Source organism: Ischnura elegans, chromosome 8, assembly GCF_921293095.1.
Source record: "Ischnura elegans chromosome 8, ioIscEleg1.1, whole genome shotgun sequence".
NCBI lineage: Eukaryota > Metazoa > Arthropoda > Insecta > Odonata > Coenagrionidae > Ischnura > Ischnura elegans.
In genome coordinates, this window is record NC_060253.1 from 23,186,127 (window position 1) to 23,199,624 (window position 13,498).

At 41.0% G+C, this 13,498-nt stretch overlaps 1 protein-coding gene across 1 annotated transcript in view; it reads left to right on the plus strand.

The window, feature by feature from the left end:
• Nucleotides 1–13,498, plus strand: part of LOC124163768 (phospholipase A1-like) — a 29,208-nt gene extending 15,710 nt beyond the window's left edge. Inside the window, exons 3-7 of the mRNA XM_046540852.1 lie at nt 601–749; nt 2,992–3,252; nt 6,891–7,079; nt 9,220–9,382; nt 13,312–13,498. Of these exons, the coding sequence (XP_046396808.1) occupies nt 601–749; nt 2,992–3,252; nt 6,891–7,079; nt 9,220–9,382; nt 13,312–13,369 (820 nt within the window). The 3' untranslated portion in view covers nt 13,370–13,498. The remainder of the gene's footprint in view (nt 1–600; nt 750–2,991; nt 3,253–6,890; nt 7,080–9,219; nt 9,383–13,311) is intronic.

A 13,498-nucleotide genomic window follows, 5' to 3' on the forward strand; every position in this document is an offset into this window, starting at 1 on the left:
CATTATCTTGAGAAAACTTCGTCTAAGGTCAAGGTTTGCATGCAACACAAATTTTAAAAATATACATCAAAGAAAAAGCTTTCATAATTAATTTTCAGTCACGATTCAAACAATGGTCTACTATTTATTCCCACAAAATTTGAAATAATATGATACGTTTTAAAAAATGATGTAACAAGAAACGACTAGCCTCTTGAAGTCGATCTTATCCTAAGATCCGGCAGTGAACTAGTGATTCAAAAGTCTCAAGTTCAGGGTGATAATAAAAGAATGCGCTGGTTTATAAGATCTGCAGTATTCAAATGAAAAAATGCAAAGGACGACTTGAGCTCAAAAATTGTGATGACATGTTCGTATTTACGCTATAAAAATCACAAATGCTTATTAGATCCTTGTTGCTCAACCCGAAAGGCGACCAAATCCATGTTATCGAAAACCATCTTCATGCCCACAAGTACAAATTATGTCGAAACGATCTAATTCATTATCTTCTTTTCCAGCTGTCTTTCATTTACATCATTTCCTTGAATTTTAAATTTTTTCCATTAAAAATTAATTAAATTAAATTAAAAAATTTTGTTACAATGACTATTGTTGCAGGAACGGTCCCCTGGATGGTGAGTTGATTGTGTCGGGAGATGTGGATTCGCTGAGACGATCCCGTTTCAACGCTTCGCACCACACGTACTTCGTCACTCACGGATTCGTGCAGAGCAGCCAAGCCGAAACAGTACAGAGCATCAAAAACAGTAAGTACAGTAAAGCTTGCTTATGACGATCACGCATGAGCCGAAATCCCGCATTTTTACGAGGTGAGTTCACGGTACCTTGGACTTTCATATGATCGCACTACGTTAATTTTCCCGCATGTAACGTGTTCGGATTATGCGATATCCCCGCTATTACGACTAATCTTTGGTCCCTTGGCGAATTATTACCTATTTCATAAAGAAGTTACGGCTACCTTCGCTACTTCACCGTTCCCTACCTTATCATTAGTTATTCTTACGAGTGGCAATCTCCACTAAGTTCTACTGCAGATTTAAAATATTTATATTTTTTTATTAAAGTTTGATGGAAAGGGTAGGCCAATGGTTAAATGTGACGGAACTCTTGCTTAATTAAAGACGATATACAGAATATTAGCCGGCAATCCTGTGATGTAGAGGGCAAAGCCCATTTATATGGATATAACTAAATCCCGTTCGTAGCAAAATAGAACGATGGTTCGCTGAAATTCGTTAAAAGCGAATTGTACAGTATTCTGATAATAAAATCTAGCACCTCTTTCAAATTTACGTAATAAACGTCACACAATCGAGCCAGACGCTTAATCGGGTGGATGAAAAGTTCTCGGGCTTTCCACCGGGTAATAAAATCCTTCACCGCCGACGTTTCGATGTCCATCAGGGGCATCAACCTGAGGTCACTCAGTTGCCCTGAGGATGATGCCCCTGATGGACATCGAAACGTCGGCGGAGAAGGATTTTATTACCCGGTGGAAAGCCCGAGAACTTTTCATCCAACACCTACGCCGGGAAAACACCCGATTATATTTCGCTTAATCGGGTGGTTGAGAAAATATTTTCCTAAGGTCTACCGCTAACCAGATGATACAAAAGTCTCGATAGAGAGAGTGCTTACAAAGTAATGCGTGAGTTTTAAAGATCTTCACTCAAATAAAAGCTGCAGACCTACATTGAAAATTCATTAAAAAAATTGCCAATTGAAGTTCAAGTAAGTTATAAATACATTAACTTGTTATAGTCAAAATGTACTTCTCTAAAGAGGTAACTGATGAAAGTTATAGTTTAAAGCAGTTAGTTTGATGCTGAAAGTTATTCTTCAGTTACATCATCCCTGTTAATTAGTTTTTACTACGCTATTTGTTGAAATACCTCTGTATCTACCAATTTCCTGAGGTGTACTAAATTGAATGGCGGCCGAAAAACACACTTTCTGAGCTATACTTTATAGAAATTGCTTTTAAAAATGAGTTTTTTATGGAGGCTGTCGTGGTGGTACATGTAAAAGTAACAGAAAAATACTGATATAACAAAATTTAAGCACGTAAACGAACTACTTTTTTGAGCTTTTATAAAAAATAATATTGTATAGAATGTAAAAATCACGGTATTTTCATGAAAATGGCGCTAAAGTTGGATACGTAGCTGGAAAATTTATATCGCCTAAAAGGGGTCAACTGAAAAAAATATAAGGATTCCATTATCCTCATTCAGATTTTCTAAATTTTGATTTTTCGTCGATATTTTCCCTCTATGCTGCCAGAGTTTCTTCTGTGACCTTGGCGGAAAGTATTGAACCGCGCAATCCTGAGTATTATTAACAATGTGCCTTACTTATTTCATGGATCTAAACCGGCGAGTTTGGAAGTATCAAAATCGAATTTTTTTGTCAAGATGATCAGGATCTGAATTACGATCCAGCGTCGTTGTATGATCCAGCGTTGCCATTTGTACCATTTTCATGAAAAAAACTCGCCGGATAGGATAGTTCGACGCTTTGGTCGTCCTTGGGATAGTACTTCCCTACCTTGAGACACACTTTCATGACCAATGAACTCAATAAGTATGGAGTGCTTGTATTTTTTACATGTTCAGGTAGGTACTTTTTGAAATTTACATACGTATTTCGATGAAAGGTATGAACTTATTTGCTTTTTGCCAACAAAAGAACAAAAAGAATGGGCAACTGAGCGAAAAAAAATAATTGCAGTTTGCATATTTGTAGCACAAGTGGGGTAGTGTAGTAACCAGATTAGTTTTAATATTTCATATCCTATAGTTTGGAATAATATTCCCTCAAAAATGGCAAAGTGTATGAGTGAAAGTGTGCAGAACAATTGATTAGGTCCACATCAGTGTTCTGCGTCACGGAGCTAAATCGCAACCAAGCGACAAGTCCAGGGGTTGTTGATATAACCCCCTCCACGTAACTATGGGTTAAACTCGACCTCTTTTCGTCCTCCAGTGTACCTGGGTTTCCACGAGGGAAACGTGATCGCTATCGACTGGTCCGCCATCTCCCAGAACTGGCTGTACTTCATCGTCAGGATGCAACTCTCGCAGGTGGCCCAGTTCGTGGCTAACTTCGCGACTTTCTTGATGAGAGAGGGAGGAGTGGACCCATCTAAAATGCACCTGATTGGCCACAGCCTGGGCGCACATGTTGTAGGAATCACTGGAAAGCACTTTTACTCAATGGTCGGGAGGAAAGTCGGACGCATCACAGGTAAATATTGATTGAAAGTTAAATTTCACTTGTATGATTATAGCTGAAAATGATATCTGACGACTATTTTCAACACAGAAGTGACTCAAGAGTGAAAATACAACGAAATCGACGGTGTAATGCGCACTATTTTCATCTATACTTACTTTTTTTTAAATGGAATTAAATTTTGGATAAGAACTGATGGGCAATTAATTGATAAAATCAAGCTGTTACTCCAGTGCTTGCAAAGTAGTTAAATATACAGTGAGAGAAAAAAGTATTCGGACAGCTCTTGTTTAAAGCTAAAACTTCCATTTTTCCGCGTCGTTCGTTTGTTTGTAGATTAAAATGTGTGTACTATGGACTCTCTTTATTCATGCATGCAGTTCAGCACAGCAACAAAAAATTAACTCTCGATACCAAAAACGAAAAAGATAAATAACTTCAACTGGGTCGCATAATAACCATTCTGAAACCTGGATTTTTATGTTATATTAAGTCACATGGCATAATGTACGCAATACTTAATATTTTGAGGCATTCCCTTTGACTGTAAGTACTGCCTGAAGGCGATTAGGCATTGAATGTGACACTAGAGGGTATTTCGATCTATTCTTCCATCAAGCAGTCTCGATGACATTCTTATTTGATGTATGCCTTTCCGTTATTTTTGTCTTAATGATACTCTACAGATACTCTATGCTTGAGGTCTGGGGATTGTGAAGGGGTTTTCATCTGTTTGGGAGTGTTATACACAATCTACAGCTTTATATTCTTTGCCGTTTGTTTGGGATCATTGTCCCGTTGAAATATAAATTTGTTTCTCAATCCCATTTTCTAGCCTCTAACTTGCAAATTTGCTTCAGTATTTCAATGTACATCTTTTAGTCCATAAATACTTTCACAGTGGGCAAATTACCCATTCCAGACGAGCTAATGCACTTCCACACCATCACAGCACCAGCCCCATGTTTCACCGTTGCTTTCAAGTTCTTGGGATCAAGCTCAGTACTATTCTGACCACTTGACAGCCATCGGAGTTGAATATTTTGTACTTGCTCTCGTCAGTAAAAACTATGCAATTCCATTACCCACTCTTTAGAGGCTCAGATCGATGTTCTGTGCGAAATCTAATCGCTTCTTGCGATTGACCACGCTGATCCGCGTCTTACTTCTGGCTTCTCGGCCGTGTTATCCGTTGTGCTTCAACTCATTCCGGACGGTACTCACAGATAAGATAAGACCACGCTTCTGTAGTTTACCTTGGGAGCTCTGGTTATAGGATCCATCTTGATATTCCTCACAATGAATCGGTTTTCATTGACAATCAATTTCCGTGTACGTCCGCTTCGGGGCTTGTGTAGAACAGTAGAGGTCTTCCCCAATTTATTTACTACGCCGTCAACAGTTAAATTTGGTCGTCCGATAGGTCCACCTGTTTGATTCAGTGAATTTTACTGATTATGGAGTCTAATAATGAGCTGTCGCTCAGCTTCAGTCGTCTCAGTTGCCATTCGTCCTACACCTGTCTATACATTTGGCCGCCGCTTTGTCTAATATGCACCTCGCCTCGCCATAGCCTAGACGAAGGGTGTGAGCCCACAGCTAGGCAGCGCTGACACCGGCTCGCTCCGAGAAACGTGGGTAAATCGACGTGCATCGAGTGCCCGAATACATTTTGCGCGCGATAGTCTTTCATATTCGTCTATAGGACTCATTTTCCAGCAAATTTGTGCCAGTTCCTCGTTCTTTCAGCGTGTAAACCATTGCCGAAGCTGTGAATGATAGTGCTACATCCACGTTGAGTCCAAAAAAAAACAAGTACAACGGAGCCAAAAAAGCAATAATGGTTGGAAACAAAGGATATCCGAATACTTTTTGCATTCACTGTTTCTACACCTGTTTACCTCAACCTACGTGCCCATGTCGTTAGAATAGCCGGAAAGCGATTAGCGAGCGACAATACTTCCTGTAATTTCTCACCATCAAGATGAACGCATCGCCAGCCAGTCTCAAACATTTTAAATGACATTTCACGTGTAATGACAAATGATTTTTTTTTTGTGGAGCAAGAATCCTTAGTGGAGGTCCCTACAGCCCCACAAAGGAACTTGTTTTGTATATTTGTTGTGAGTGAGTGTGTGTGTAAGATTTGGGCTTTCCGGTTTAGAGGCTGGTGTTTGGTCGCTGCGGTGAATTTCTCTCCCTTTCCGCATAGCATCTCACTTGCAATTTTGACTTGCAAGGTGGACGAGCCGTGGGAGAATTATACGGCCATCTGAGTATTTTCCTTTCTATATTTCACGTGTAAGATTACAGCATTATGCACCAGACGATTATGTGACAGGATGATTTTTTTTGGTTTCTAAAAACCGAGGGTCGGATGTATCTGACGGCTACCTGCTTCACGCTCCCCGACGAGACAAAAATGTTCAACACGGCTAGGAACTGCAACATAGGAACGTACAACTTCACACACGTCAGACCTTGAATATCCAGCATGCACATGGGATCGGGTTCAGAAAAACTTGTTCCGTAAAGTTGATGAAATGTAAAGCCGCGCGATTCGTCAAACATTGCTAAGAGGAGACACGGAGAAATTACTCAGCTTTCACGAGAATTTAATGGGAGTTGCTAGATACTTGAAGGCTACGTACTAAGCTTATATTGCTAGGCACCATTAAGAACATATATCTATCATAGTGACACGGAGGACATCAACTCAGAGCCTCAATATATTTCTGGATTTGGCAGGAACGATAGAATTTAAAAAAAAATTAGATCGCCGAACGAATAGGTATTCGTTTTCCTTTCGAATAAAACACTTTAATAAGTGCTATGTGGGACTCAGTTGTCAGCTATCTCCGACGTGCAACGTTTTTTATTACCAACTGGTGTCCTGATACCTTCAGTCACACTCTTTTTGGGACGGCTTGCGGATTAGTACGTAGATGTATATGCTGGCCATACTAAATGGCATGCTTTCATGTTGCCTTAGGTCATATAGACAGCAAGAATCGTAAACTTTAGCACACCGGTCCTATCCTTTCTCCCGCGACAGCCATTGACTTTGAATATTGGTAGGGTAAGCATTGCATTGTGAAAATAATTGAGAGTTGGTACACCGTACTGGTAGTAAGATTACAAGGTTAGTAATTTTGGTCTGCACGCGTCGTTATGAAACTGAGGATATCCATGCGTGCTCACTAGCTCAAGTTAACGATTCTCATGCAGACCTCTCCACAACATTTTGCTAATCTCCACGCTGTACATGTCGGCGTCACTGACCGCCTATGGTTCAGCATTGGAGTGCACCATTTAATCTTTTCTAGATTCATGGAGGTAAATCTTCTTTTAAGAATTAACCATCAATCGAGTCATGCTCTACTGTGCAATGTCATTAACTTTCGCGAGGTATATAAACCTCCCTTAATTTAGGCTGCATTTCCCGGGTTTCACCGCATCGTGGTTGCGTTGGGGACAACAGTTTCTCCTGTATTCCAGCAGGCGTCTTCAGGTCGGAAAATTCAGCCTACATTACCAGCGCACCGCGGAAGCCTTCGCACCAAATAAACCTCCCTTAGCTTGCACAACACCTTTTTAGAATAACATGCGGCTCTAACTGATCTTTTCATCTGAACCGTCGCCTTTCGCAGGTCTGGATCCAGCCGGTCCCTTGTTCACAGTGCTCGACTCCTCGAACCGCATTGACAGGAGCGATGCCGACTTCGTTGACGTGATCCACACTTGCGGCGGCTGGCTCGGAATGGTCTTCCCCGTCGGGCATGTGGACTTCTACCCGAACGGAGGGTACATGCGGCAGCCTGGATGCTCTTACGACTTCGGTGAGTAGATGATACAAGGATCAGTGGGGTAGCAACGGAGGGGGAGGAGTTTCCGGGTCACAACCCCCCGTTGAGCCTTTAAAACCACTGTCTTTACTTCATTTAAATAATCCTTGTACAAAATTACTGTTTTTAAGTAGTATAAAAGACGTTTTTAAGCATCAAAAATTTCCCACAGTTTTCCGAGGGAGTACTTTTCGGCAAATCTCCCTATTTCAAAATCCTGGCTACGCCACTGTTCCAGGAGGTTAATGCCAGTCGTTATTAGCGATCGTTTAATCAAATTAGAGAAGAAATTACCGACTCTCGCTTCAGTTGTAGTATTATCTTCACACCCGGATAAATTTGGCTTTAACTCCTTTCACAAAAACTTCACTTACTATGGCATGGTATTTGGAGGAGGTGACCGATATCTAAGATCATTTGCACCATTAGGGAAGGGTAAGGAGAGAAGTTATCCAATTGACGAAGGTAGATCTCATGGTTGTCACCCTCGTCGATTCATCTTCGTGATGACCGTTTCACTGGCCTTACAACAGGCATCTTCAGGTTTGAAGGGCCTTAAGCCAATACGAGACTTTCAAAAAACTTGCATCCGACATTTCAAACCTGAAGACGCGCGCTGAAATGCCGGCGAAAGTCATCACAAAGATGAATCGACGCAAAGGACAACCCAGAAACCTAGCTGGGCCTAAAAAATCTGCCATTTTTTCCCACCTGAAGGCCTCAAATAATTACTGGATAAGCACCGTACAGCGTATAAAATTGGTTTAAGCTGTAACTTTTTGTCAAAGAACAGCCTTTGCAAATGGCGAAAATTTATACCAAAAATTCATAACGCTGTGATGGATTGCCTGATGCATTGATGAACTTTTTCTTATAATTGAACATTATCTTATAATTACAATACTATATTTCTACGTCCGGACCAATGACGACGATGAAAGAAATGGCGTCAGGTAAAAAGAGGGCGTTTTCCGTTATCAAGTGAATTTCCATTATTTTGGGGTTCAGTTTTTTTACTGTATTGGCTGTATTGTTAACATCAATCGTTTGGCAATGCATCAACACCCCCATTAAGGAATTAAATAGGGTAGTTTCCTTCATCAAAGAAAACGAAAGGCAGATTGCGATTCGTTACCCGCCATTAGCGTATTCATAATATACAAATTATTTGGTTTTAGAAATACCGGTTTAGACGAATGGCAATGGTCAATTTTATCCTCATTTGAAAAAGGCCAGATTGGCGCCCATGCGATGCCACTCCACGTGACGTCACAGGGACTTAGTTTCTATACGACTAGATAGGAGTTTTACATCGTCTGAGATTACCAACGCATGCATGAGGCACAGACCTCAGGGAAACATATCTTAATAACCACCTATTAAAACTGGCTAAGGTCGGAATGTTTTCTTCGTTTGATAAGGTATTAATAATCCTTATTTAAGCCAAGCACTACCTGCTAGTAGGGTACTCTGCTACCTGCTAGCATCCTGCGTCGTATCAGCGCTCACAGCCTCGCCCCAAGGTCACCTCACTTGCCGCAGCGGGAACCAGATCGACGTCACACGGGAGTTTTCCCGGCATTCATACTTACCCGTCGCGGTTTCGCGCGCTTGAAATTTTTCACTTTTGATTTAATTGCGAAAAATAGATATCGTCATTTAAAAATCTAAAAGCGTGAAATACGTACTCCATGAGTAATAATCTTTCGATTTAGGCAATAAAAAATAATAGGAAACCACCCGATTAAAGTCATTAAATTAAATTGAAGTCATTAAAAACGAATTTTACATGTATTTCTTACGGAAATAACTCAGGGCCCATCTCAGTCCTTTATGGGCCCTGGAGAAGAATGAAAAATAGTTTACAAAATAATTTCAGTCCTACTGAACATGCACACCAAATTCCACAGGAATCGGTGCCGCCGTTTCGGAGGAGTTTGGAAACAAACAAGCGTGACACGAGAATTTTATACATTAGATTTTATACATTTGATTTAACCTGCACCAATGCTTAAATTTCCGAATGATTAAAATCTATTCTTTTTTACTTTTTTGTGCTTCTTTGGCTGTATTTTAAGCGTTTTTCTATTGTTTTTGTACTTGATATTTACTTCCGTCCACTCTTATTCCTCAGTGACGGCCGGCATGTGCTCTCACAGTCGATCCTGGGAATTCTTCGCTGAGTCCATCAACTCGCATCGCTTCTTGGCGCAGAAGTGCTCGACATACGTCCACTACAAGACGGGCTCCTGCCCTGTGGGACACAAGATTCCAATGGGACAGCACACGCACCGAAGGTAATTAACTAGCTGATGCCAACAGGAGCTAAAATTATGAATGATTTTGCGTCGAAAACGCACCATTTTTAAACTCCAGAAACTTTGGCACAACCGCTCAAATTGGGTGTGAGTTTGCCCTGTTGCCGGATGCCGTGGACAACTCCTGACTTCGAATGCTTTGCCTGCAGAAGCGTGCGATGCATACAAGGCATCCGGCAACTGGGAAAACTTGCGGCCAATCGGATCGCTAGGCTCAAAGTTTCTGTAGTTAAATAATTGTGCGTTTTCGACGTAAACATTATTCATAATTTTTGTTCCTACTGTCAAAGCGAATGATCTACCGATTCGATCGATAGATTTTTCTTCCTTATAGGAAAATCTACTAAAATTGGTAGCATATTAATTGCGTATTGCTTGGTTTCGTTAGTAGTAGGACCTGCCCGCCTTTGTGACGGTGCAGGATTCCTCGTCCCGTCCTTCCTTCCCCGTCCTTTCCTTGGAGGCGTCGTCGGGCTCCTATCGCGGCGGCGCCTCCTTCACTTGTTCCTTTCTGTCCTTCCCCTTCTGCGGGCGAGGAAAAAAGCTAATCGCTTATAGTCCTCGCCTCAGGAGTGTATCCAGCGAACCCGACCCAAGGGTTTCGTTTTCATTGTCAAAGCGAATGATCTACCGATTCGATCGATAGATTTTTCTTCCTTATAGGAAAATCTACTAGAATTGGTAGAATATTAATAGCGTATCGCTTGGTTTCGCTGATAGTAGGGCCCGCCCGCCTTTGTGACGGTGCGGGACTCCTCGTCCCCGCCCTTCCTCCCCCGTCCTTTCCCTGCAGGTATCGTCGGGCTCTCATCGCGGCGATGCCTCCATTCCTTTTTCCTTCCTCTGTCCTCCCCCTCTCGAGAGGCCGAGCGTATAAGTCTCGGACTTGGTTCCCGGACCTCGAGAGCGTAACCTTTGCGGGGCCCGCCCTGGGACCCCCGTATCCACTGTCAAAGCGAATGGAGGTCGCTTTCAGAGCGGGGAGGGTATTCCCTATCCCACCCTTCCATTCCTATCCCTACCCTGGAGGCGTCGACGGGCTCCTAACGTGGCGGCGCCTCCATCCTTTTTCCTTTCCATTCCACTCCCCTCCCCGGGTGCGTAGGCCGATCAGTATCACTGGGTCCCGCCCGCTGTGCGTTGCAACCTACTAAGGACCCCGCTGGGGTCTCAATTCACTGGCATCAGCTATCCAGGATTAAAGTTTCGTGACACAGTTTTTCCCCACCCTGTACATGTTATTCATCATACATAAGTACAGAGATTGTGCTAATCAATTACGGGAAGCATTCACGTGTTGTTATTTGTTGAGCGCATTAGAGGTAAAGAAGTGAGACGTGGCCAAGAAAAAGGAACTGTCAATGAATGTTTGAACTTAAAACGACTGCGGCTTAGTCAGAGGTGAGCTCTGCACTCCGCTACCAAAACCATAACTTCTGTGGCGATTAGAGGTAAATTCCAAACACTTAAAAGTATGTAATGAAGGTAATGACTGCAGCTAAGGAAAAGTTTACAAATAGTAGTGATGAAACGATTTGAGAATTGTGGCAAGGAAAGGAAAAGACCCTGAATACTTGAACTTCACACACATAATGTAAATTTTGAAGTAAATGTTAAAAATTTAAACTTAATTTTCACGTAATATAATGGAAGAGTTTTCTCTCGTAATGAAAGCCAATAGATAGGTTTCGCCCCTTGATACTTCGCCATAGAGATTTTCGTCGCAAAATAAGCACAGATCAGGGGTATTAAAGAATAAGTGTTTGAATGCGATTGATATCAATGCGTAAAATACTTCTTCCTTCTTCGTCTTTCTTTCTTCCCTGATAATATTTTTCAAGAACCACTATTTGAATCCGTACGTATTAGCGTTTATTGTATCTATTCCAATTCCATAATACTCGGTCATTATTTGCCAGAAATGAATTGTTGCTGAAGGATATATTTCATTGCTCTAAGCAAAACCTTCATTTGCTCTTAGGAGGCGACTTTCGCTGATTTAATCATGCAAGCCTCAATCATTAAATCAGTCATTATCTCATTTCAATAAAAAAAATGATTTTCCCAAACCACAATAACATTTTTTGATGATTGACACCACTTATGCTCCCTTCTGATATAATAAGAGTACGAGCGTGATGCGCCCGCTCCCAGCGGGCTTCCCCCGCTCTTTTCAATGCAGGTCCACAGAAGGATAGGCGCGTTTCTAATTTTAAAATGTAGAAAAAAAGGCAGGGTCTTATGTACAAATTTAATTGGAATGTTCATGTACAAATTGAGGTAAGAGGACCTCTTTAAACACAACATTGGAAGTAATTACACTTTCCTCTGTTAATGCTTGTTTAGCGTTTTCCTTAATATTTACAAAAATAATTTGAAAAGATCTTACCCTAGAGAATGCTACATAAAGTTGGCCATGAAAGAATACAGTGTCAGGCAGGAATAAGTCAGCTCTTTGCAAAGTCTAACCCTGAGCCTTGTTAATAGTCATCGCAAAGGAAACCTTAATGGGAAATTGTCTGCGAGTCAAATTAAAAGGCATGGTGGGATCCGACGGCGTTAACTGTATTCTTAGGATGATCACAATCTTGCCGGAATCGATTATTTTTTTAATCGATTTTTTTAATTTTTAAAAACCAATTTTAGGAAACAATAGCAATATTTAGGAAGTAAAATATGCCGTTGCATGTCCTCTGATAAATTCTGTGCATTTTGGTACTTCGTTTGTAGAGTTTGATGGCGTTTAAGTTGAGAAAAGGTGTCTATACAGTAGAAATAATATATAGGATATAGAGCAAAATGTTTTTTTAATGAATGAGTTCGTTATGAAATATTCATTATTAAAGCTGAGAATCATTTACCTGGGGTTCTAAAAGTCACACAAATCAGCCACATAGAACTATAGCATTATTCAATTAGGAACGCTGCCAGAAATTTGCTTCAAGGAGAGCTAGGGTGGAGTGCGAGTTGCCTGTGCTAGTAATTTGCTTTTTAATAGTACGCATAGTAAAACATACAGTAAAAAATCGCTCATAACGATCACGGCATTCCGCCTCTAACGAGGTGAGTTCCCGCTCCCTTGGACTTTCCTATTCACGTCAAAGTTAATTCCCCCGCTTGTAGCAAGGTAAGATGATAATCAGTGTTGCGAGCTATTCTTTGGTCCCTCGGGGAATTATTTCCTCTCTTATAAAAAAATTATTTCCAGCTTCGCTACTTAACCGTTCCTTGCCTTATAATCAGTTGTTCTCAAGTATGGCTATAACCACAAAGTTCTACCGTTGATCTTAAAATCTTTCTCTTTACAGCCGTTTGATGGTTAAATTTTACGGATAGTTGGACATCGACCAATTGGCACTTTTCTTTGCTATAATGAGTCACTAAATACACAATTTGAAAGGAATTGGAGGAGATTAGGTTAAATACTTTTATTGAACTAATGTAGAATATATCTTCATTTTTTGTGAGCTAACTCGCAAGCGGAACGTGCTCATACTTTCATAAATATGTTGAAATTTTTTTATTCCGCACAGCTTCATTTGGTACAACCTCCACCAGTTTCAATACTTCCGAGTCATGGGAAGGGGGAAATAATCCTGTGAAAGTGTTGAAACCGGTCGAGGTTGTGCCTAATGAAGGCATGTGGAATAGAAGAAGTTATCGTATATTTATTTCACCATGCAGAATAACCCGAGGCTGTATTAATTTATGTGGAAAAGAAAGATATCCATCCCGATGATCCATCCATAAGGGATGATGGTACTGCAGCCATGGTAAAAGGTGTGATGGTTGAAATAGTGGAAGTTGTACATTTAATCATTTACAATGGGGTTATGGCTATAAATGTGAGCAAAAAAATTGCAAATTACGCAACATGAAATTAGATGCCGCCTTTTTCTTTCTTGCAGCGCCTCGGGAAATTATTTCCTCAAGACTTCGGACAACACTCCGTTCGCTGTGGGCTAACGAGCGTGACGTCACCTCAAGGGTTGAGAGGAAAAGATATCTTTGAAATGATAGCTATAAACGTCTCTCCCATACATTATACATTCCTTCACAGGTGATGAAAAATAAATATTACTTCCACATGAAAAA